This window comes from Rattus rattus, chromosome 3 (genome assembly GCF_011064425.1).
Source record: "Rattus rattus isolate New Zealand chromosome 3, Rrattus_CSIRO_v1, whole genome shotgun sequence".
Taxonomy (NCBI): Eukaryota; Metazoa; Chordata; class Mammalia; order Rodentia; family Muridae; genus Rattus; species Rattus rattus.
This window is the reverse complement of record NC_046156.1, coordinates 156,819,661-156,846,481: the sequence shown is the minus strand read 5'-3', so window position 1 is coordinate 156,846,481 and position 26,821 is coordinate 156,819,661. Positions and strand designations below refer to the sequence as shown.

Here is a 26,821-nt window from a genome sequence, read left to right as displayed (position 1 = left end):
GAAGACATTTCAAGGAAACATGATAGGAAGACATGACCCTAGGTACCTAAACAGGACCAACATGGGAACAGAAAAAACCCAAACTTACTATAAAGGGTCCAAACCAGTGACTGATTTTTGTGTTCCCCCCTCCATGACCAGAGATAACACTCACTTTTGATGTGTTTACGACTGGATCTTCTTTCTTTACCAAATGCTCAATTCTTGGTCCATTCCAAGCAATGAGTCTTGCAGTCCCCCAGGTAATCCTCAGCATCCTCATTCCATTCTGGTTTAATAGACCTCAAACTGTATGTAGCTATTTCTTTTAAAATAATTGGCACAACTTTGAATATAGTCACCTTTCATGGACATAGGCACAAACATCTTTAATGAAACACTGCACTATTAGACCATATTCAAAAATATCTCAAACAGATTACACAGCATGTCAGGAAGGGGACATTTCCCTGGCATAAAAGGTTAATTTATCTTAACTCAGTTATTTGTCATTAGTAGAATCAAGGCAAAAACCAAACGGCCCCACAGATAAGTGCGAGGAAAAGCACTGACAAAGTTGAACACAATTTCTTGAGCAATCCTATCAGAAAAAAATATGTGCAGATGAAAATTTTCCAATATTTTGTGGCCACTCACATATTTAAAAACTGCAGCTAAAATTGCAATTAGTAGTCAGAGACTCCGTCTTTTTGACAATAATTCAATATAAGATGGGAATGGCCACTCTGAAGAACTATTTTACCTATTTCCAGATGAAATGATCCCAAAGACTCACCCACTCCTCCCCAATTTAACTCAATGAATGCTCAAGACATAGAATCAGCATTTAAACTGGTAAGATCCGGGGTCTGGTAAGCACGCTCAGAGTTAGAGAACCAGTCATGATCATGCGGAAGAGACAAGTGTGGTTTCCAGACTTCAGTGGCTCACATCACTTCCAACTCCAGCTCTACAGGAATCCCGTGTCTCTAGGCTGAGTACCTCCATTCACATGCACATGCCCACATACAGACACATACACACAATTAAAAATAAAGAACTACTTAAACATGTGAAATTCAACTGCACTTCTTTACAGAAATTGTAATCTATCTCAATAAGAAATCATGGAAATAGGGAAGTCCCACACCCTCGGATCCCGGCCTGCAGCAGCTCTCTGCTCCCAGAACCCGTGGGAGAGACACCTCACGGCCTGGTCAGGTGGGCACTCCTGAGGCTGCAGAGCAGAAGAGACCACCAACACTGCCCACCCCTGCCCACATCCCTGGCCCAAGAGGAAACTGTATAAGGCCTCTGGGCTGCCGTGGGGGAGGGCCCAGGAGCGGCAGGACCCCTGCCTTAGACACCTCCGGAACCTGAAGGAAACAGACCAGATAAACAGTTCTCTGCACCCAAATCCAGTGGGAGGGAGAGCTAAACCTTCAGAGAGGCAGACACGGCTGCGAAACCAGAAGAGACTGCTCTCTGCACACATTACTGATTCCAGAGGAAAACACCAAACTCCATCTGGAACCCTGGTGCACGGAGGCACCTGGAAGGGGTGGCTCAGATCTTCCTGGTTGCTGCCGCCACGGAGAGCCCGTGGGCAGCACCCCAAGAGCGAACTTGAGCCTCGGGACCACAGGTAAGACCAACTTTTCTGCTGCAAGTGACCTGCCTGGTGAACTCAAGACACAGGTCCACAGGAACAGCTGAAGACCTGTAGAGAGGAAAAACTACACGCCCGAAAGCAGAACACTCTGTCCCCATAACTGACTGAAAGAGAGGAAAACAGGTCTACAGCACTCCTGACACACAGGCTTATAGGACAGTATAGCCACTGTCAGAAATAGCAGAACAAAGTAACACTAGAGATAATCTGATGGCGAGAGGCAAGCCCAGGAACCCAAGCAACAGAAACCAAGACTACATGGCACCATCGGAGCCCAATTCTCCCATCAAAACAAACATGGAATATCCAAACACACCAGAAAAGCAAGATCTAGTTTCAAAATCATATTTGACCATGATGCTGGAGGACTTCAAGAAAGGCGTGAAGAACTCCCTTAGAGAACAAAGAAGCCTACAGAGAGGAATCGTAAAAATGCCTGAAAGAATTCCAGGAAAACATAAATAAACAAGTAGAAGCCCATAGAGAGGAGACACAAAAATCCTCGAAAGAATTCCAGGAAAACACAATCAAACAGTTGAAGGAATTAAAAATGGAAATAGAAGCAATCAAGAAAGAACACATGGAAACAACCCTGGATATAGAAAACCAAAAGAAGAGACAAGGAGCTGTAGATACAAGCTTCACCAACAGAATACAAGAGATGGAAGAGAGAATCTCAGGAGCAGAAGATTCCATAGAAATCATTGACTCAACTGTCAAAGATAATGTAAAGCGGAAAAAGCTACTGGTCCAAAACATACAGGAAATCCAGGACTCAATGAGAAGATCAAACCTAAAGATAATAGGTATAGAAGAGAGTGAAGACTCCGAGCTCAAAGGACCAGTAAATATATTCAACAAAATCATAGAAGAAAACTTCCCTAACCTAAAAACAGAGATACCCATAGGCGTACAAAAGAAGCCTACAGAACTCCAAATAGATTGGACCAGAAAGAAACACCTCCGTCACATAATAGTCAAAACACCAAACGCACAAAATAAAGAAAAGAATATTAAAAGCAGTAAGGGAAAAAGGTCAAGTAACATATAAAGGCAGACCTATCAGAATCACACCAGACTTTTCGCCAGAAACTATGAAGGCCAGAAGATCCTGGACTGATGTCATACAACCCTAAGAGAACACATATGCCAGCCAGGCTACTGTATCCTGCAAAACTCTCAATTAACATAGATGGAGAAACCAAGATATTCCATGACAAAACCAAATTTACACAATATCTTTCTACAAATCCAGCACTACAAAGGATAATAAATGGTAAAGCCCAACATAAGGAGGCAAGCTATACCCAAGAAGAGGCAAGAAACTAATCGTCTTGGCAACAAAACAAAGAGAAGAAAAGCACACACACATAACCTCACATCCAAATATGAATATAACTGGAAGCAATAATCACTATTCCTTAATATCTCTCAACATCAATGGCCTCAACTCCCCAATAAAAAGACATAGATTAACGAACTGGATACGCGCAACGAGGACCCTGCATTCTGCTGCCTACAGGAAACACACCCCAGAGACAAAGACAGACACTACCTCAGAGTGAAAGGCTGGAAAACAACTTTCCAAGCAAATGGTCGGAAGAAGCAAGCTGGAGTAGCCATTCTAATATCAAATAAAGTCAATTTTCAACTAAAAGTCATCAAAAAAGATAAGGAAGGACACTTTATATTCATCAAAGGAAAAATCCACCAAGATGAACTCTCAAGCCTAAATATCTATGCCCCAAATACAAGGGCACCTACATACGTAAAAGAAACCTTACTAAAGCTCAAAACACACATTGCACCTCACACAATAATAGTGGGAGATTTCAACACCCCACTCTCATCAATGGACAGATCATGGAAACAGAAAAAAAGAGACGAGACAGACTAAGAGAAGTCATGAGCCAAATGGACTTAACAGATATTTATAGAACATTCTATCCTAAAGCAAAAGGATATACCTTCTTCTCAGCTCCTCATGGTACTTTCTCCAAAATTGACCATATAATTGGTCAAAAAACGGGCCTCAACAGGTACAGAAAGATAGAAATAATCCCATGCGTGCTATCGGACCACCACGGCCTAAAGCTGGTCTTCAATAACAATAAGGGAAGAATGCCCACATATACGTGGAAATTGAACAATGCTCTACTCAATGATAATCTGGTCAAGAAAGAAATAAAGAAAGAATTTAAAAACTTTTTAGAATTTAATGAAAATGAAGGTACAACATACCCAAACTTATGGGACACAATGAAAGCTGTGCTAAGAGGAAAACTCACAGCGCTGAGTGCCTGCAGAAAGAAACAGGAAACAGCGTATGTCAGCAGCTTGACAGCACACCTAAAAGCTCTAGAACAAAAAGAAGCAAATACACCAAGGAGGAGTAGAAGGCAGGAAATAATCAAACTCAGAGCTGAAATCAACCAAGTAGAAACAAAAAGGACCATAGAAAGAATCAAAAGAACCAAAAGTTGGTTCTTTGAGAAAATCAACAAGATAGATAAACCCTTAGCCAGACTAACGAGAAGACACAGAGAGTGTGTCCAAATTAACAAAATCAGAAATGAAAAGGGAGACATAACTACAGATTCAGAGGAAATTCAAAAAATCATCAGATCTTACTATAAAAGCCTATATTCAACAAAACGTGAAAATCTGCAGGAAATGGACAATTTCCTAGACAGATACCATGTACCGAAGTTAAATCAGGAACAGATAAACCAGTTAAACAACCCCATAACTCCTAAGGAAATAGAAGCAGTCATTAAAGGTCTCCCAACCAAAAAGAGCCCAGGTCCAGACGGGTTTAGTGCAGAATTCTATCAGACTTTCATAGAAGACCTCATACCAATATTATCCAAACTATTCCACAAAATTGAAACAGATGGAGCACTACCGAACTCCTTCTATGAAGCCACAATTACTCTTATACCTAAACCACACAAAGACCCAACAAAGAAAGAGAACTTCAGACCAATTTCCCTTATGAACATCGACGCCAAAATACTCAACAAAATTCTGGCAAACCGAATCCAAGAGCACATCAAAACAATCATCCACCATGATCAAGTAGGCTTCATCCCAGGCATGCAGGGATGGTTTAATATACGGAAAACCATCAACGTGATCCATTATATAAACAAACTGAAAGAGCAAAACCACATGATCATTTCATTAGATGCTGAGAAAGCATTTGACAAAATTCAACACCCCTTCATGATAAAAGTCCTGGAAAGAACAGGAATTCAAGGCCCATACCTAAACATAGTAAAAGCCATATACAGCAAACCAGTGGTTACCATTAAACTAAATGGAGAGAAACTTGAAGCAATCCCACTAAAATCAGGGACTAGACAAGGCTGCCCACTCTCTCCCTACTTATTCAATATAGTTCTTGAAGTTCTAGCCAGAGCAATCAGACAACAAAAGGAGGTCAAGGGGATACAGATCGGAAAACAAGAAGTCAAAATATCACTATTTGCAGATGATATGATAGTATATTTAAGTGATCCCAAAAGTTCCACCAGAGAACTACTAAAGCTGATAAACAACTTCACCAAAGTGGCTGGGTATAAAATTAACTCAAATAAATCAGTAGCCTTCCTCTACACCAAAGAGAAACAAGCCGAGAAAGAAATTAGGGAAACGACACCCTTCATAATAGACCCAGATAATATAAAATACCTCGGTGTGACTTTAACCAAGCAAGTAAAAGATCTGTACAATAAGAACTTCAAGACACTGAAGAAAGAAATTGAAGAAGACCTCAGAAGGTGGAAAGATCTCCCATGCTCATGGATTGGCAGGATTAATATAGTAAAAATGGCCATTTTACCAAAAGCGATCTACAGGTTCAATGCAATCCCCATCAAAATACCAATCCAATTCTTCAAAGAGTTAGACAGAACAATTTGCAAATTCATCTGGAATAACAAAAAACCCAGGATACCTAAAACTATCCTCAACAATAAAAGGACTTCAGGGGGAATCGCTATCCCTGAACTCAAGCAGTATTACAGAGCAATAGTGATAAAAACTGCATGGTATTGGTACAGAGACAGACAGATAGACCAATGGAACAGAATTGAAGACCCAGAAATGAACCCACACACCTATGGTCACTTGATTTTTTGACAAAGGAGCCAAAACCATCCAATGGAAAAAAAGATAGCATTTTCAGCAAATGGTGCTGGTTCAACTGGAGGTCAACATGTAGAAGAATGCAGATCGATCCATGCTTATCACCCTGTACAAAGCTTAAGTCCAAGTGGATAAAGGACCTCCACATCAAACCAGATACACTCAAACTAATAGAAGAAAAACTAGGGAAGCATTTGGAACACATGGGCACTGGAAAAAATTTCCTGAACAAAACACCAATGGCTTATGCTCTAAGATTAAGAATCGACAAATGGGATCTCATAAAACTGCAAAGCTTCTGTAAGGCAAAGGACACTGTGGTTAGGACAAAACGGCAACCAACAGATTGGGAAAAGATCTTTACCAATCCTACAACAGAATAGAGGCCTTATATCCAAAATATACAAAGAACTCAAAAAGTTAGCGGCAGGGAGACAAATAACCCTATTAAAAAATGGGGTTCAGAGCTAAACAAAGAATTCACAGCTGAGGAATGCGAATGGCTGAGAAACACCTAAAGAAATGTTCTACATCTTTAGTCATCAGGGAAATGCAAATCAAAACAACCCTGAGATTTCACCTCACACCAGTGAGAATGGCTAAGATCAAAAACTCAGGTGACAGCAAATGCTGGCGAGGATGTGGAGAAAGAGGAACACTCCTCCATTGTTGGTGGGGTTGCAGACTGGTACAACCATTCTGGAAATCAGTCTGGAGGTTTCTCAGAAAATTGGACATTGAACTGCCTGAGGATCAGCTATACCTCTCTTGGGCATATACCCAAAAGATGCCCCAACATATAAAAAAAAAAGACACGTGCTCCACTATGTTCATGTAGCCTTATTTATAATAGCCAGAAGCTGGAAAGAACCCAGATGCCCTTCAACAGAGGAATGGATACAGAAAATGTGGTACATCTACACAATGGAATATTACTCAGCTATCAAAAACAACGACTTTATGAAATTAAAGAGGCAAATGGTTGGTACTGGAAAATATCATCCTGAGTGAGCTAACCCAATCACAGAAAGACATACATGGTATGCACTCATTGATAAGTGGCTATTAGCCCAAATGCTTGAATTACCCTAGATGCCTAGAACAAATGAAACTCAAGATGGATGATCAAAATGTGAATGCTTCACTCCTTCTTTAAAAGGGGAACAAGAATACCCTTGGCAGGGAAGAGAGAGGCAAAGATTAAAACAGAGACTGAAGGACACCCATTCAGAGCCTGCCCCACATGTGGCCCATATATATACAGCCACCCAATTAGACAAGATGGATGAAGCAAAGAAGTTCAGAAGTGTAGATCGCTCCTGAGAGACACAGCCAGAATACAGCAAATACAGAGGTGAATGCCAGCAGCAAACCACTGAACTGAGAATAGGACCCTGTTGAAGGAATCAGAGAAAGAACTGGAAGAGCTTGAAGGGGCTCGAGACCCCACACGTACAACAATGCCAAGCAACCAGAGCTTCCAGGGACTAAGCCACTACCTAAAAGACTATACATGGACTGACCCTGGACTCTGACCTCATAGGTAGCAATGAATATCCTAGTAAGAGCACCAGTGGAAGGGAAGCCCTGGGTCCTGCTAAGACTGAACCCCCAGTGAACTAGACTGTTGGGGGAGGCGGCAATGGGGAGGTGGGCAGGGGAACACCCATAAGGAAGGGGGGGGGGGGGATGTTTGCCCGGAAACCGGGAAAGGGAATAACACTCGAAATGTATGCAAGAAATACTCAAGTTAATTAAAAAAAAAAAAAAAGAAAGAAAAGAAATCATGGAAATAATCTAATTTATAACCGTATCAGGAAAAATAACAGGAATAAACTAAACCAAGAAAATGACTAGGGCTGGATGAAAATTTAAAATGTCAATAAAAGAAGTCAAAGAGAATATTAAGGAATTGCAAGGTATTCTTTGTTCCTAAACTGAAATAAGATAGTGTTGAAATTCTCAGTTCAAAAAAGCAATCTACAGCCACAATGCAATATCTATCAAAATGCCAATGGCATCATCCATGAAGTAAGATTTGTTCAAAACGAGGCGAGAAATTGGCCCATTCTCTTTGGAGATCATGGAAGATGTTGTCTATGGCATAGCTGGAACATGAACATGCAAGAGTTGGGTGAGGAAAGATCAACATGGTTTAGCAAATCCTTCTAGAAGGCTTGTCTGTGCTGCTAGCTTACATAGAGCAAAAGAGAAGATACAGGGTTATCAAGGATGCATATAGATGTATGCATTACTGCCACAGGGACATAAAGTCCCAAATAGTTAGCTATTTATCACATTTTGCAATATAATATAATATATATATGATATACATGTGTTCTATGTTTCTCCATCCCAACTTCTGACCTAAAAACTGACTTAAATTTTGATAGCATTACAATGTCTGAAATATCATTACCATAAATTAAGCAAGCTTTAGAAATTAGGAGAACTTCAGAAGCATCATGTGTACGATGTACCTCTTGTAAATTTCATTTTGTCTGTCTAGCATCACATCTAACTCAAGCTTTGGAGAACAGCCTTTAAAAAAGAATCAAACAGTATGAAAATCTAGTCCCTTTAAGACATCCAAAGTCTCTTTCAAAGTTCTAAGCATCTCTAAAATAAGCAGGCAGCCTTAAATTCTAAAGTCTCAAAAATTATTCAAAGTGTCTCAGCTGAGAGTTCCTGTAAAAGTAAAAAATAAATTTAGTATTTTCTGATATCTAGATGCTAAAGAATCAAGACATGGTCACAGTCATATCTAAGCAAAGCCCAGATTCAGCAGTGCAAAATAACAATGTTTGATGTTCTGGACTGACAATCTTCGGAGCTCCAGTCTGGCCAGTTCTACTTTCCCTGACTCTACCATACATAGCAAACGTAGCCAAAAAGAATTGTCTCGTAATCTCTGAGTGACTCCTGTTCCCCAGTTGCTTACTGCTTATCTCTCAGTACAGGCATCCACGAAATGCATGAGTCTGTACAGCCCCTACTGAATGTTTACCAATATCCTCTCTTGACTCTCTTCACGGACCAAAGCACTACTACATAGTGCCAAGCCTCCACTTTTATGACCACCTTCAATCCTGTGGTTTCTAGTACAACTGAGGCTGCAACTTCACAAATGGCCTCGTCCATCTCCTCACAAGCCAAGGCTCAGCTCTTCTCCATGTGTCTTTTATTCCTTCAAAACAAGTACTACCTGGGAAACTCGCACACTACCAAAGTCAGTTACCAATATAAGGTACAACTTTAGCCACCTGTACTACAGAGCTTTTGTGTGTTCAATCTGCAGATTTTACTTCAGTGATGGTGATCTCCTCTGAATCACAGCGGATTCTTGAGCCCCAAATTGAATAATATTGATTATTGTCACAAAATACAGGTTTAACTTTACTGGATCTTGCCTCTTATTAACTACAAGCAATTCTTCAACCTCAGCTAACCAGAAATACTGAATCTTAATTCAAACAAATCAAATGGTCCCAATAGTGTCTTTAAGTGACTCTCAAAACTTCCCTCTTAAATCTCACAAGCTAGACTTTCATTACCCACTCTGATCTCAACATTACTTTCTAAGTTCCAAAAATAGCTTATTAAGCTCTCAACAATGGATGATTTTTCTAGTTAGAAGCCCAGAAGTCCTTCCATAATCCTCCCAAATACATGGGCAAGTTTGTCAGATAAATACTCCACTCATGGTACCAATTTCTTAGTTAGGGCTTCTATTGTTGTGATAAAGCACCATGATCAAAATTAACCTGGGGAGGAAGAGGTTTATTTTGCTCACATCTCCATATCATAGTTCATCAAGGAACTCAAACATAGCAGGAATGTGGAGGCAGGAACTGAAGCACAGGCCATAGAAGAATACTGCTTACTGCCTTGTTCCCATAGCTTGCTCAATGTGTCTATCTATACACCCAAGGACCACCTGTCCATAGGTGGCACCACCCCCAGTGGGCTGAGTTCTTCCACATTAACTTTAACCAAGAAGATACCCCCACAGACTTGCCTCCAAATCAATCTCATAGAGGCATAGTTGACAAAACAATAACAAAAACAAGCAGAACAGCCATGATTCTGACACAGAAACCAGTAAGGAGAAAGGCAAATGATAAGGGTGAGAGGAAGAAAAGAAAGGATGAGGTAAAGAATAACTATAATGTACTATATACTTGTATGAAATTGTGTAAGACCTAAAGGAAGTCCTCAAGTATTGCTTTAAGGGCAGTCTGGTTTAAGGTACCAGATATGTTTGGATCTGGAGTGGAACTAAGGTTTCATATCCAGAGACCAAGAAATTTCTCTGCATGAGGCTACCTGACTCAAGCACAAGTTGGTGTTTTGCAATTTTATTGTTTTTACTACATATATTTCTTAATTTACATTTCAAATGTTATTCCCTTTCCTGGTTTCCTGTCCATAAGCCCCCATCTTCTCCCCCTCCCCCATATGGATGTTCCCCCCCCATCTACCCCCCTTTCCCTCTCCCCGACATTCCCCTGCACTAGGGGTTCAACCTTGGTGGGACCAAGGGCTTCCCCTTCCACTGGTGCCCTAACAAGGCTATTCTCTGCTACATATGCAGTTGGAGCCCTGGGTCAGTCCATGTGTAGTCTTTTGGTAGTGGTTTAGTCCCTGGGAGCTCTGGTTGGTTGGCGTTGTTGTTCTTATGGGGTTGCAAGCCCCTTCAGCTATTTCAATCCTTCCTCCAATTCCCCCAAAGGGGGTCCTGTTCTCAGTTCAGTTGTTTACTGCTAGCATTCACCTCTGTATTTGACATGCTTTGGATGTATCTCTCAGGAGGGATCTATATCCGGTCCCTTTCAGCATGCACTTTTTAGCTTCATCAATCTTATCTAGTTTTGGTGGCTATATATATATATATATATATGGGCCACATGTGGGGCAGGCTCTGAATGGCTGTTCCTTCAATCTCTGCTCTAAACTTTGCCTCCATATGAAAGTATTTGCCCTCTCTAAGGCTCTAACTCAGGACCTTCAGATTATGAGACTGACACACTGCCTACTGCACTAAGAAGGCGGATATATTCTTTTTTAAAAAAATGGTTTAAATTTGGCACTCAAACTCTCAAAAAGAAATCTCTAGATAACAATCCCATTTTCCTTTGAAGCAAAACTTCACCTTTTTAACCCAGCTGTGTCCTACACTTAGATGTCATTTTTCATACCTCAGAAAATAATGCAGAAATTCCTTACATTCAGTCTCCATGCTGTCACACGTGTTCAGCTACTAGAGAGATGTGCCTTACTGGGTCCTCTCACAATGATTCTCTCCTAAGATCCTAAGATCAGCTAGAAGAAGCAATCTCATCTTCTGTGCACACGAGTGTCCCTGGCCAGGCTTAAGCTTCATCACAGTTGACCGTGCCTCAGCTTCTCATGATATTCCCACTTTCCCTGGTGTGATCTCTCCATCCTTCCTGTCTTCAGTGTCCGTGGAGCTTTCTAAACCTGTCCACCCTTCCCTACTTTATACCTCTACTTCACGTCTTCCATACATGTTTCCCAGAAACCCATGACCTACGAAGCCTTCTGTTTTCACCTGTGTAAACTGATTCAGTAAACTTATTGAAAATAAGATGCACCTTATCAAACAGATGGGAACAACTAAAAAAAAAGACTTATATTGTGTTGAAAAGATATGATGCAAGACAATGTATATGCATATAGAAACCCTGAGATTAAACTTTCAAAGTAATTTCTGAAAACCATTAAATATCATGAAGATATTCTTAAAAGCACACAGCTGTCCAAATGACATTTTGTGGACTTTGACAACATGAAATATTAGGTGATGCATGATTTCCCATGTAAGATAGGAGAATCAGCATCAAGAGACTTAAAGCCAGTATCCATTTTGCAGAAATTTCCATATAGTCATGTGTGTCTGTGTGTGTGTGTAGTGTGTGTGTGTGTGTGTGTGTGTGTGTGTGTGTGTGTGTGTGCTTTGTATCTTTTTCAGGAAATGCTGTGGTTGTTTCCTATGGGGTGTCAACTATTTCAAAATTAACTTTTACTTCAACAATTACTCTTTCTTCTTACAACCTGTGCCTCAACTAGCCAGTTTTCACCACCCATCACTGATCAGCCAAGTAACACCCAAATTAAGAGTGAAAAGCAAAACTAAAAAAAATTATTAAAAAACAGATTTATTCAATGTAACCACACTGGGAAAAGGGAAAAAGAGATACAATAACTTGCCAGTCCATCTTTAGAATCCTTAAACAATGTCAGGGCATTAGATAAATAAATAATATACTTACATGTAATATATATAATAAATATAAAAATAAATATGATACAATAAATAGAAGGTAAAAGAAACACACAACTAAGCAGTCTAATCCATCCAAGCATGGTCTACTGCCCACCACATCTTTCCTTCAAGATTAGTCATTCCAGTAAAGCTATTATATAAACTAAGTCTTTCTCCAAAAGGTACGGCCCTCCTATGGATGCCCCAGGACTTTTGCTTCTCCCAGCAGGATCTCAGAGAAATTCTAATTTCTTGAGAGTCACTGTAGCAATAGCTTGAAGGAAACAGAGGAGGACAGGGTTTCTGTGAAAATATATCAAATCCCGCCAGTCAGACCAGGTACAGGTACAAGCAAGAACATACACATGGTGCTCCAAATGTTCTCCTAATTCCTAATGTTTATTTGATTGTAAAAGTAGGAATATTTCAGTCAATGTAGTAAATATCAAAATTTGAGTGTGTTTTATATGTCAAAGGATGGCATGTATACATACATAATGTCTATATAGTCAGTAGCCAGGCCACCATTCTCAAATATGTATATATGCATTTAGTAAAAACTGACAAATAGTAATACAATTCAAGATTCAGAAAGCTAAGGCATAATTACCCACTTAATTAACACAGTTACCACAAGAAGGGGATGAACAAATATGTAACATATTGAAATAATATCCTCCAAATACTTTGAAAGACACTGACTGGCATCTGGAATAGAATGATCACTTACACAAATAATTCTCAGCCGTATATATCTGAAACCTGTCACCTACCACCTTTAGTAAGGTGGAATATTTTAACCTCTCTTATAGAATAATGTTACCCAATAAAAACATATACACTACATTATGAACCATTCAAATTTGTTTATTTAAAGACGTAAGTTTCACACACAACCTCTATTTTGTACCTATTCTATTGTCTCTGAGGAAAAAGAACTATACTAAAATCAATTAGCAACTAGTCTTGTTCTTTTGACTGTCTGAGAATTGTGCTAACTTCTGTTTTCAAACATGAATATGTAAATTTACATAGCAACTAAGGTTTTATTAATAAATTCATATACTTACTGAGTTGTGATGTCTATGATTTATTCTACCACATTAAATAATGTCCCATGACTTATAAACAATATTTACTTCATTTTTACATCAGTCCATATATTTACAAGATTTGTCACTTACAGTAATTCTCATATCCATTAAGATCTGAGGTATGAGCTAATTTACTACATTCTATGTTTACATAATGTCTTCCAGAATAACTATTTTGCTTATACATCCTGGACAGAGTTCCTTCCAAAGTCAATAAATAAGATTTCTATGAAGCATGAGTTCACTGATGAGGAGTGAACAATCAGTAAAAGCCTTGACACATTATTTACATGTGTAGGCTTCCTCAGTACAAATTCTCTGCTATCAATAAAACATGAAGAAGAGTTACGAGAGGTGCAACACTATTTGAACTTGTAGGCTTTCTTTCATGCATGATTTTTTTACATTGTATTTATATACAGAACACTTAGTAGTCACCTTTTTTCATTTCTAGTTTCTTACTAGTATGAGTTTTTGGAGCTAGGTGTTAAACTATTACTAAAGGCCTTGCCAAATTCCTTGAATTTCTAGGGTTTCAATTCCAATATGAATTCGTTGATGTCGAATAAGGCTTGAGCTATTATTAAAAGCTTTACTACATTCTTTGCATGCATAGGGTTTCTCTCCAGTATGAATTCTTTGATGTTTAATTAGAGCTGAATGATTATTAAATGCTTTATTACATTCCTTGCATTTATATGGTTTTTCTCCAGTATGAATTCTCTGGTGTTGAGTGAAGGTTGAATAAATGCTAAAAGCTTTGCCACATTCTTCACATGTGTATGGTTTCTCACCAGTATGGATTCTCTGATGCTTCCTCAGATATGAAGAACAGATAAATGCCTGGCCACACTCCTCACATTTGTAGGGTTTTTCTCCAGTATGAATTCTTTGGTGTAGAATAAGACACGAAGATTTAGCAAAGGCTTTCCCACATTCTTTGCATGTGTAGGGTTTCTCTCCAGTATGAAGTCTCTGATGATACTTAAAATATGATGAACACCTAAAGGCCTTGCCACATTCTTTGCATTTGTATGGTTTCTCTCCAGTGTGAATTCTTTGGTGTACAAGAAGGCTTGAAGAATTAACAAAGGCTTTGCCACATTCTTTGCACGTGTAAGGTTTCTCTCCAGTATGGAATCTCTGATGATTCCTAAGGTATGAAGATGACCTAAAGGTTTTGTCACATTCTTTGCACGTGTAGGATTTTCCTCCAGTATGAAATCTCTGGTGATACTTAAGGTATGAGGAGCAGCTGAAGGCTTTACCACAGTCTTTGCACTCATAGAGTTTCTCAATAGCATGAATCTTCTGATGCTTATGTAGGTATGAAGAACAGATAAACGTCTGGCCACACTCTTCACATTTATAAGGTTTCTCTCCACTGTGAATTCTTCCATGCTGGTTAAGGTGAGAAGAACAGTTAAAGGCCTTGCCACATTCTTTGCATTTGTAGGGTTTCTCTCCTGTATGAATTCTCTGGTGTTGAGAGAGTGATGACCGAAAAATAAAAGCCTTGCCACAATCTGCACATTTATACGGTTTTTCTCCGGTATGAATTTTCTGGTGCCGAGAAAGGGCTGAGCAATTATAAAAGGCTTTGCCACATTCTTCACATTTATAGGGTTTCTCTCCACTATGAATTCTTTGGTGTTGGGTAAGAGCTGAACAGTTATTAAAGGCTTTGCCACATTCCTCACATATGTAGCGTTTCTCCCCAGTGTGAATTCTACGGTGTTGGTTAAGACTCGAAGAACAGTTAAAAGCTTTGCTACATTCTTTACATTTGTAGGGTTTCTTTCCAGTATGAATAATTCGGTGCTGTTTAAGATGTGAAGAACAGTTAAAGGCCTTACCACATTCTTCACATTTGTAGGGTTTTTCTCCAGTATGAATTCTCTGGTGCTGAGAAAGTGATGTGGGAAAATTAAACGTCTTGCCACATTGTGCACACCTATAGGGTCTTTCTCCAGTATGGATTCTTTGGTGTCGAGTACGGGCTGAGCAATTGTTAAACGCCTTGCCACATTCGTCACACTTGTATGGTCTCTCTCCAGTATGGATTCTTTGGTGCTGAGTAAGAGCTGAAGAATTATTAAAGGCTTTGCCACATTCACATTTATAGGGTTTCTCCCCAGTGTGAATTCTATGGTGTTGGTTAAGGCTTGAAGAACATGTAAAAGCTTTGCCACATTCTTTACATTTGTAGGGTTTCTCCCCAGTATGAGTTCTATGGTGTTTATACAGTGTTGATCGAACATTAAAGGACTTGCCACATTCATCACACGTGTAAAGTTTTGCTCCAGGATGTATTTTATGGTGTTGAATAAGAAGTGAGTTCCAAGGAAAGGTCTTACCACACTCTTTAAATATATAAGGTTTACTTCCTGTAGAGTAAAGATGGACATATCAGTAAAAGATTAATCACATAGCTATAATTATAGTGTATCTTTCATATGAATACTTACACCCCAAGATACAGTTCTGATACAGTTCTAAATGCAATTTACTCTCATATTTTTTTTTTTTTTTTTTTTTTTTTTAAAAATTTTAAATAAAAAAAAAAAAGAAAGATATTAAAAAAAAAAAAAAAAAAAAAAAAACAAAAAAAAAAAAAATGTTTGTGTTTTTTTTGAGGAACTTAATTTAGACAAAAAAAAAAAAAAAAACAGATAATAACACAAACTTCCACTGAAAACAGTGGAACATTATTCAAAAATTTAAAAGTACTTTAAAGCCAGGAAAATGGCTCTGAGGATAAAGGCATCTGATTCCAAAAGGCCCATATGGTAGAAGAAGCAAACTAATTCCTACAAGTTGTTTTCTGTACTTCATATATGAACCGGAAACCCTTAGTAGTCCCATATGCGAGTGCGAGCATATGGACACACACATTTTAGATAAATAGTAATGGAATATTTATGAAAGGACAATTCTGAAGGGCAATATGCTAAATGAAATAAACCCATTATAAAAAGGCAAATATCTGATTAAAAATACATGAAAAATTCTAAAATAGAAAACTTTGTAGAACAAAGATTTCAACTGCGACTAAATGAGATGGCCCCAAAATAATTAATTAATTTTCCTAAGAATATGTTTATTTTGAAGGCTGAACTGTTTCTGAAAGATTTGTGGCATATAATTTGAATGGGCAGAACAATGTCCAAATACTGAAGACAGTAAATTTCATGTTATATGTTTTTTATTGTTAGTTAAAAAAAAAAAAAACTAGATGCTGTTGAATGGTTTTTAAAATTTCAAGTTTAATTTTAAATCACAGAAGTTTCAGTAGAGGCAACATATTTATCAATTGTTTATGAAATGATAATAACTTCAGAAATATTCATTTAGCAGTATAAAATAACTATTAAGTAACCAATGAGGAATACATACACCATGAAAACAGAACTAATATTCAATAAATAAAAGTGAGATCAATTTAATTGGAACTGGTCATTCCAATTAAAAACTCGACATTTTATTATCTTACACTGTCTTAAAGAGCCACAACTAAAAACTGTCATTCTAATCATAATGTAAAAGTTACATCTAACAATATTAGCAACAGACATGAGGGAGGTCTATACAAAAATAAAACACAGAAAATGGAATTGCAAATTAAGATAAATTCTCAACAAATATTGGTGGGCTACTAAAAATACTCTTGTACCTGTACATAAGTTTTTTCTATCACATATAAAACAATGTATCATAAGTCATTGGCAATCAGTGTGTGGCAGAAAAATTCACAGAAATATATTATAGGGCTGGAGAGATGGCTCAGTGGTTAAGAGCACCGGACTGCTCTTCCAGAGGTCATGAATTCAATTCCCAGCAACCACATGGTGGCTCACAACCATCTGTAAAGAGATCTGATGCTCTCTTCTGGTGTATCTGAAGACAGCTACAGTGTACTTATATATAATAAATAAATAAATCTTTAAAAAAAAAAAGAAATACATTATAATTCATAAGAGGAGTCTGCTGAGACAACTTTAAATACTGAGGTTGTAAATGTAATTAGAAAAACTTATTTGGAGAGAGTGGGACGTCTGCCCAAGAGTCTCTTCGTTTGTGGTGTTGACCAGCCCGGACCGAATTTAAAATGGGTGATGTTGAAAAAGGCAAGAAGATTTTTGTTCAAAAGTGTGCCCAGTGCCACACTGTGGAAAAAGGAGGCAAGCATAAGACTGGACCAAACCTCCATGGTCTGTTTGGGCGGAAGACAGGCCAGGCTGCTGGATTCTCTTACACAGATGCCAACAAGAACAAAGGTATCACCTGGGGAGAGGATACCCTGATGGAGTATTTGGAAAATCCCAAAAAGTACATCCCTGGAACAAAAATGATCTTCGCTGGAATTAAGAAGAAGGGAAAGGACCCTAATAGCTTATCTTAAAAAAGGCTACTAATGAATAATTCCACTGCCTTATTTATTACAAAACAAATGTCTCATGGCTTTTAATGTATACCATAATTTAATTCATACACCAAATTCAGATCATGAATGGCTAACAATGTTTTTGTTGGACAGCCCTGATTTAAGTTAAACTGACTTGCTATAAAGTGGATATGATCTTTTTTAAAGTAACACTTCCAATTGTATACATGTTATCACTGCTTTCCCTTTCTCAAGATAAGATTGGACTTAATTAGTAATGTTTTACTTTCCATAAATATGGGGGTGTCGCCTCAAACCTATTGAATGGTTTTATACTTAGATTTATATAACTGGGTATATGAATATGTTTAAATCCTGGGAAAATTCTGTCACTGTCTCAGAAACAAGAAGACTCACCCGTGCTTCAGCGTGTGTTCACTGGCCTCTGACAGGCAATGCTAAACACCAGGACGGAACTATTCTTGACAATGCTGTTTTAATTAGAATTCCCTACATCAATGATGTTCCCTTTCACCACTGAAAGGCATTACTGTGGTTTATGTATATCAAATAAAGAGTATTTAACACTTCTTTATAGTTGATCTACAAGTTAAAATGCTTTTAAGAACAAGTTAGGCCTTTTAAATCTTCTCTTATCTAAGACTAAGCTGTAATTCAGAATTGTCCTTAAATGCCCATTTGGAAAGTCATAACTGGAATTTCTGTTCATGCCTGATTGGGAGTGGTACTCTTTTCTAACTTACTAGATGGAAAGATGAAAATAAAGGAGATAGTTTGTAAGTTATCAACAGTCAGAAGATAATTAAATCAATCACAAATCAAAAAAAAAAAAAAAAAGAAAAACTTATTTGTAGTGATACTGTTCTATGAAGCCTTGACAAATAGGTCATTATAACTGTGTACAAGTTTCTGAGAGATAGGGAATAATGGTAATCCAAAATGATGTCTACTCTAACCTACTAAAGGACACTCTAGTCACTGTATATGCATTCAGACATCACTGGAGAGCAAGGAGAGATTTGAGGAAATAAAAGCATTATAAAAATCGATCATAAAGTGACCTATAGTTTAAGAGATAATTGTTGAGGTTTGGTCTATTACTATGTATTACAATGCTAAAATTTATACCCAAAGTTCTAGACCAGCCAAGGAGTCTCATATTTACAAGCTTTTGTTTTGCAAACCTGGTTCCTTGATTTAAAACTATTGGTTAAATGAAATTGGCTATAGTCAGTTACTGGAGGGATTTGAGACAGGTGGGTTTGCAGTGACCTGGTTAGAGGAGAGATTGGGGAGAGGGAGAAGGAGGAAGGAGAGATAAAGGAAGCCGCCATGATGGAAGATAGACCATGAGCACATGGACAGGAGAAATAGCAAGTATTGGTAAGGTAGCCAGAGCAGCAGTTACAAGAGTAGATTAAGGGGTACCCACCGGTAATTGGGGATAAACTTAAACTGGTGGTGCAGTTTTGGTACGCATGGTAAATTAGATAAGAAAAAAGAGTGGGGGATTGTTGAGGTTCAGTCTATTGTTATGTATCACAATGGTAAATTATATACCTACCAGTGACTTCTCATGTTTACAAGCTTCGGTTGTGCAAATCTTGTTCCTTGATTTAAAACTACTGGTTAAATAAAATTGGCTACAGCCACTTATTGGAGGGATTAGAGGTAGGCAGGTTTGGAGTGACCTGTTTGGAGGAGAAACCTGGAAAACCTTGAGGAAAATAAGGTTGGAGAAGGGAGAGAAAGAAAGTCCCTCCTTTTCCTTATATACACAATGTGGCCCTATTGGCTGGCCAATTGGGTTGAGAGCAGCCAAAATAAGACACAGTAAGTAATAACTCAGGGTTATTAGTAGGAAGGTAGATTCTAATATCCTGGAGTGTAGATAGATATCTACCAGCTTTTGTGCTGTTTAAGGCTTACTATAAATATAAAAGTTTTATGTGTCTTTTATCTGGGAACTGAATGATCAAGGCCAGGCAGAAATCCCTCATCGGGATTAAAATTTCTACAAAGATAATAAATGAAGCTTTTTTTTGTTTGCTTCAGCTGCTGTTTGACACTCAGGTGGGGACTATAGCAACAGGCCTGAAGAAACTGCAGAATACAAGGTGGAGAGTGGAGTGTCTGCAGTGACAGCAGTGGAGTGCACAAGGAGGGGCGGGGAGGCCAAAGCTGTTGGGAAAGCACATCAGGGCCAGGGCCAAAAGTCATCCACACTGGAACCCTGGACCCACGCCCTCAGCCCCTGCTCTTGCTGTCTCCTGGCTCCAGGCTAGGGCTGGGAATTCTGTGGACAACTTTCTACAGGAGCAAAGAACACAGAGATGCTGCTGCCCTTCTGTGATAAAGTTAGAGGTTCTCCAATCCTGTATTCTACCTTCACCCCTGGATCAGGCAGGGCCATGAAAGATAGCTGGGCTCTACTGCATGTTTCAGAGGCATTACTTTTCCCTGGTGTCCCAGCCCATCGGCTTCACACTATGGCCCAGAGTGAGCACTACAAGAACTGCTGGCCTAATGGATAGGCTAGGGGAGGGGACAGGACAGGGGCTAGAAGAGGGGTTCCACTATACGCACAGTGTTGGTGAAGCCAGAGCCGGGGCACTACCCGGTCAGGTCAATGGCCACATCTCCCTTCTTGAAGAAGCCTTGGGCCTTGCCAACATCCATGGCCAAGTTTACATGAAGGTCAACATCCTCAGCCCAGCATCCTGTACAGCATCCATTTTCCCCTGATTCCCTAATCTATCCAGTCTTTCATGCCTGCCTCTCTGGACCTCTCAGTTTTGTGCTCTGATTTACTCATTCCCACATACCTGGGTACACAGCTACTGTTGCTGGTTCCTTCACATTCCAGGGTTCTTTTCTCTGCTCGAGGCATGTGACCAAGTACGGCTTAGAGAAAGCAAGACCTGTTAGAAGGAAAGGCAAACATGATGGTTGTATGTTGTTCTCTAGGACTGACATATATTATTACTATTGTGTTTATAAGGAAAAAGAAAATAGACGAAAAGGTGGCAGGATGTAACTTTTTAAAATGTTTCCTTATAGGTCTATCTCATACTTGGAGCTTTACCTCAAGAGAAAAAGAAATCAAAGCTGAAGGGTAAAATATTTTGTTTTAAGCTGTATTCTCCACACTTGATGTCTCAATTTCTAAAATTCCAAACAGAAGGAAGAGTCATACTATCAAAACAATAAAGCTAAAAACACAGTGAGAACTGTGACTAATTCATCCACTCACCACAGCTATGACTCCCACTAAATTTTCCTTAAGAGCGGGAATCTGACTATGTGAAAGGAGTTGGGAGGATTTCCTTTTGTACTTTATGGAATAATTTAAGAAATATTACTCTTGGCAGATCCCTGCCCGCAGCAGCTCTCTGCTCCCAAACCCCGTGGGAAAGAGACCTCACCGCCTAGACAGGTGGGCACTCCTGAGACTGCAGAGCGGAAGAGACCACCAACACTGCCCACCCCTGCCCACATCCCTGGCCCAAGAGGAAACTGTATACGGCCTCTGGGTTCCCGTAGAGGAGGGCCCAGGAGCAGCAGGTCCACTGCGTCTGAGACACCGCCGGAACCTGAAGGGACCGACCGGATAAACAGTTCTCTGCACCCAAATCCCGTGGGAGGGAGAGCTAAACCTTCAGAGAGGCGGACACGCCTGGGAAACCAGAAGAGACTGCACTCTGCCCACATTACTGATTCCAGAGGAAAACACCAAACGCCATCTGGAACCCTGGTGCACGGAAGCTCCCGGAAAGGGCGGCACAGATCTTCCTGGTTGCTGCCACCACGGAGAGCTCAAAAGCAACACCCCACGAGCAAACTTGAGCCTCGGAACCACAGGTAAGACAAACCTTCCTACTCCAAGTGACCTGCCTAGTGAACTCAGGCCCACAGGAACAGCTGAAGACCTGTAGATAGGAAAAACTACACGCCTGAAAGCAGAACACTCTGTCCCCATAACTGGCTGAAAGAAAACAGGAAAATAGGTCTATAGCACTCCTGACACACAGGCTTATAGGACAGTCTAGCCACTGTCAGAAATAGCAGAACAAAGTAACACTAGAGATAATCTGATGACGAGAGGCAAGCGCAGGAACCCAAGCAACAGAAACCAAGACTACATGGCATCATCGGAGCCCAATTATCCCACCAAAACAAACAGGGAATATCCAAACACACCAGAAAAGCAAGACCTAGATTTAAAATCACATTTGATCAAGATGCTGGAGGACTTCAAGAAAGACGTGAAGAACTCCCTTAGAGAAACACAGGAAAACATAAACAAGTAGAAGCCTACAGAGAGGAATCACAAAAATCCCTGAAAGAATTCCAGGAAAACACAATCAAACAGTTGAAGGAATTAAAAATGGAAATAGAAGCAATCAAGAAAGAACACATGGAAACAACCCTGGATATAGGGTCATCCTCTGTTACATATACGGATGGAGCCATAGGCCCATCCCTGTGTTCTCTTGGGATGGTGGTTTAGTCCCTGAGAGCTCTGGGAGGTCTGGCTGGTTGATACTGCTGTTCTTCTTATGGGGTTGCAAACCCTTTCAGTTACTTCAGGTCCCCATTCTCAGTTCAATGGTTAACTGAAAGCATCCACCTCTGTATTTGTAAGGCTTTGGCAGAGCCTCTCAGGAGACAGCAATATCAGGCTCTTGTCAGCATGCACTTCTTGGCATCAACAATATTGTCTGGGTTTGGTGGCTGTATGTATATGGGATAGATCACCAGGCAGGGCAGTCTCTGGATGGCCTTTCCTTCAGTCTCTGTTCCACATGTTGTCTCCATATTTCCTATGAGTATTTTTGTTTCCCTTCTAAAAAGGATTGAAGCATCTACACTTTGGTCTTCCTTCTTCTTGAGCTTCATGTAGTTTGTGAATTGTATCATGTGTATTCTGAACTTTGGCTAATATCCACTTATCAGTGAGTACATACCATGTGTGTTCTTTTGTGATTGGGTTATTTCACTCAGGATGATGTTTTCAAGTTCCATCCATTTGCCTAAGAATTTCATGAAGTCATTATTTTTGATAGCTGAGTAGTACTCCACTGTGTAAATGTACCATATTTTCTGTATCCATTCCTCTGTTGAGGGACATCTGGGTTCTTTCCAGCTTCTGGGTATTATAAATAAGGCTGCTATGAACATAGTGGACCATGTGTCTTTGTTGTATGTTGGAGCATCTTTTGGTTATATATCCAGGAATGTTATAGCTGGGTCCTCAGGTAGTTCAATGTCCAATTTTCTGAGGAACTGCCAGACTGATTTCCAGAGTGGTTTTACCAGCTTGCAATCCAACCAACAATGGAGGAGTGCTCCTCTTTCTCCACAACCTTGCCAGCATCTGTTGTCACCTGAGTTTTTTATCTTAGCCATTCTGACTGCTGTGAGGTGGAATCTCAGGATTGTTTTGATTTGCATTTCCCTGGCTGTTTTTTTTTTAAGTGTTTGTTATCATCAATTATCAGAAGAAACAGTAGATTAAAACTACTGTGAGATGGCATCTCAGTCTAATTGAGAAGTCTATCAACAGGAGATCAAATGACAAATTTCGGCAGGTATGTACAGAAAGAACACACTGGATAATAAAATGGATAATAAAAACATGTTAAATATACACACACAATGGAATTTTATTCGGATAAAAAGAAAAATGAAATTGTGCAATTTTCAGGTAAATGGATGAGTAAGGTAAATGAAAGTGAGAAAGAAAAATGTCTAACATTCCTCTCATGTGTGGATCTTAGAGAGGACTGAAGGTTAGAGAGGGGCCATTGGAAAAGGAATACCTGACCAAAAGATAATGAATGGTACAATATAGATGATATTACAGCCAGGCAATACAGGGAGTTGAAAGACTTAAGTGAAGATGGATGGGAGCAAGACCTGGGAGACCGGATTAGCAAAAAATAAGGATAAAAAAGCTGTACAGAATCCTATTGCTTTGTAAACTAATTTAAATTAGAATTTGAAGGTTTAATGGAATATATCCTGCACGTGTAGATACTACTCTTCTCAAACGATATAGGGTATTTGTTTGTTTATTTTTGTTTTTAAATTCCAGCACAATAGTAGAATATGGATTTTGCTCAGGGAATTCCAGAAACTACCAAAGCAATGTAAATTTTTTCCATTCCTTTTGGTAGCCCAAAAGATTATACCATAAAGACCCCATAGCTGAAGACATTGTCCTCCTCTAGGACAATGAGGCATCAAGTTTTAACAGAGCTGGAAGATTTCTTCTGGCTGGCCAGCTTTTACAGGCTGGGAGGTTATGTGGAAGCTGCTTGGCTAGAAAAGTAAGCATCTATGAGCCCTGGACACTCTAATACCAACCTACCAGGAAAGACATGTCCACTGTGCACCCTGGACACTCTAATACCAACCTACCAGGAAAGACATGTCCACTGTGCACCCTGGACACTCTAATACCAACCTACCAGGCAAGACACACCCACTGTGCACCCTGGACACTCTAATACCAACCTACTAGGCAAGGCATGCCCACTGGCAGAAATGTGCCATGACCATTATGTGATAAGCAATCACTCATGCATGGTACTGGAAAACTGCCTAAAAGTCTATGTTGGGGGTTCATAGGCCCTCCAGAAATTGCTGTACAATATGCACATGATGTCAAACTGACCTCTAAATATTTGTGTTTATACACATACATTTATGTTGTTCTCAGTGTTAACTGGAGCAACTGTGGCTTATAGTTGGTAATAGCGAATATAGAGACATGATCATAACTGGTCAAAGTACTATGAATAGGTGACTACTGAGTGATCAACCCTCAATGAGCATCTGCAACAATCCTAAGGCTCAGTAAACATCATGGCGGAGGAACTGGTAAAAAAAAATCTAAGAGTTGAAAAATTGTACTATTGAGTACTCTCTTTTAGATAGTGCATGTTTATGGGACACATACATTCAAATCAACAAAGATCACTCACACAGGACTTTCACTACCAACATCCCATCATGAGTTGGGGAGAGGCTCAAAATTCCCTCTCTACTCCCCAAGGAGGTCAAGATTGTTAGTGTTTGTGAGGAGGAAGGAGACATATTTCTGTGTGGTTTAGTCAACTGGCAAATTGCCATGCTTAAGTAAGCAACCCCCTACCCATTCTCAGGTGGCCAACCTTAAACAAATGCAGTGGACCAGAACAAAAATACATCAGAGGATAAGACTGATTATAGTCAATGTACATTACATAAATGTGTAAAATTGTGAATAATTATTATAACACAAGAATCTGAAATATAGTGTTAGAAAATGCTAACTTCCCAGAGTCCTTTCTAGTCTACAAATGGAGGAAGGTGCCATGTTTATAGTAAATTAAGAACTCACAATGGGACCAACCACCTCCTCTGAAAGCATACTCAATAGTATAAATTTTATACCAAACCCTGTGTTACATTTCCTGCTCTACAACTCTACTTGATTTCCTGAAAGCCTGTAGTCATCAGGATCCCCAGGTAAGCCCGTCCCTCCCCCAACTCCTCTGAAAGCACACCCAGCAGCAGCATTACCTGCACCCCATGCCCTGTACTGCACAACTCTGCCTTCATTCTTGGAGGCCAATCAGGTATGACCCTTCTCCAAGCCCTTGCTAGTCTACCATATCCCCTTAAAACACACCAAACATCCTTAAACTGTACCCCAAACCCTTGGACTCCATTTTCCAGGCCACAACTCTACCTTTATCCCAGACACTGAATACAGAAGGGACTCTAGGACACATTGGTGCTAGGAACCTCAGAGGCAAGATTAGCACCCCAAACTGCAGAAGTCATGAGGTCACAAAATCCCCAGGGAAGATACTCTACTAGACCTGAAGACTTGCTAGTCAACCAAAACCCCAGGCCACTCAGGCCAGAAGACAGAGAGAAAACAGAAACCAAGGGAAAAACACATTCAAAAATCTACCCATCCAACAAAGGTTGAGCTCAGAAATTAATAGCTAACCTATAATAACCACGAAACCTAGAGGGATAAAGGCCAGCATAAGGACAGAATCAACAACAGCCATGGCAATGTGGCAACACCAGAGCCCAGCTATCCACTTATATCATATATCCTGGATAATCTAATACTGCTGAACTACAAGAAAATGACCTTAAATCCAACTTTATAAAGATGATACAGGCATTTAAAGAGGAAATGAACAAATCCCTTAAAAAAATAATAAAATTTCAAAAATGTGAAGGAGCCCTCAATTGGCAGGTTCCCTGCAGTCCAGACACCACCCAGATCTGAAGGGACCCGATCAAAAGCTCCCTGCACCCAGTGGGGCAGACACAACTGGGAAGCCAGAAGAGACTACACTCTGCCCACATTTCTGACTCCAGAGGAAAACACCTAACGCCATCTGGGACCCCGGTGCATAGGGCCCCAGGAAAAGGCAGCACAGGCCCTCCTAGATGGCACTCTAACAGAGAGCTCAAAAGCAGCCCACCACAAGCAACTTCACCTGAGGGACCACAGTAAGACCAACATTTCTGCTCAAAGCGACCTGCCTGGTGGACTCATGACACAGGCCCAAAGGAAGAGCTGAAGTCCAGTAGAAAGGAAAGACTACATGCCCGAAAGCAGAACACTATATTCCCATAACTGGCTCAAAGAAAACAGGAAAACAGGTCTCCAGCACTCCTGACACACAGGCCTATAGGACGGTCTAGCCACTGTCAGAAATAGCAGAACAAGGTAAAACCAGAGACAACACGATGGCAAGAAGCAAGCGCAGGAACCCAAGCAACAGAAACCAAGACTACATGGCATCATCAGAGCCCAATTCTCCCATCAAAGCAAACATTAAATATCCAAACACACTAGAAAAGCAAGACCTAGATTTAAAATCAAATTTGATCATGATGCTGGAGGACTTCTAGAAAGACATGAAGAACTCCCTTAGAGAAATGGAGGAAAACATGAATAAACAAGTAGAGGCCTATGGAGAGGAATCACAAAAATCCCTGAAAGAATTCCAGGAAAAAAACAATCAAACAGGTGAAGGAATTAAAAATGGAAATAGAAGCAATAAAGAAAGCACAAAGGGAGACGACCCTGGATATAGAAAACCAAAAGAAGAGACAAGGAGCCGGAGATACAAGCATCACCAACAGAATACAAGAGATAGAAGAGAGAATCTCAGGAGCAGAAGATTCCATAGAAATCATCAACACAACGGTCAAAGATA

The 26,821-nt window shown here is 39.8% G+C and overlaps 2 protein-coding genes across 2 annotated transcripts; one reads left to right on the top strand and one right to left on the bottom strand.

The window, feature by feature from the left end:
* Window positions 1–13,421: 13,421 nt before the first annotated feature.
* Window positions 13,422–20,843, bottom strand: LOC116897074 (zinc finger protein 91-like). Its single transcript, XM_032898700.1, has 2 exons — window positions 20,411–20,843; window positions 13,422–15,567 (listed from the first exon to the last, which is right to left on the bottom strand). The coding sequence occupies exons 1-2, from the start codon at window positions 20,559–20,561 to the stop codon at window positions 13,679–13,681; spliced, it is 2,040 nt and encodes a 679-aa protein (XP_032754591.1). The 5' UTR covers window positions 20,562–20,843; the 3' UTR covers window positions 13,422–13,678.
* LOC116897075 (cytochrome c, somatic-like) lies at window positions 17,228–18,108 on the top strand. The gene has a single exon (XM_032898701.1). The coding sequence runs from the start codon at window positions 17,289–17,291 to the stop codon at window positions 17,580–17,582; it is 294 nt and encodes a 97-aa protein (XP_032754592.1). The 5' UTR covers window positions 17,228–17,288; the 3' UTR covers window positions 17,583–18,108.
* Window positions 20,844–26,821: the final 5,978 nt, after the last annotated feature.

Coding starts and splice junctions, on each gene's coding strand:
- LOC116897074 (XM_032898700.1), bottom strand. CDS start 20,561: ATGTCAGTCCTAGAGAACAACATACAACCATCATGTTTGCCTTTCCTT. Junction 15,568..20,410: donor AACAGTAGCTGTGTACCCAG/GTATGTGGGAAT, acceptor TTTACTCTACAG/GAAGTAAACCTTATATATTT.
- LOC116897075 (XM_032898701.1), top strand. CDS start 17,289: ATGGGTGATGTTGAAAAAGGCAAGAAGATTTTTGTTCAAAAGTGTGCC.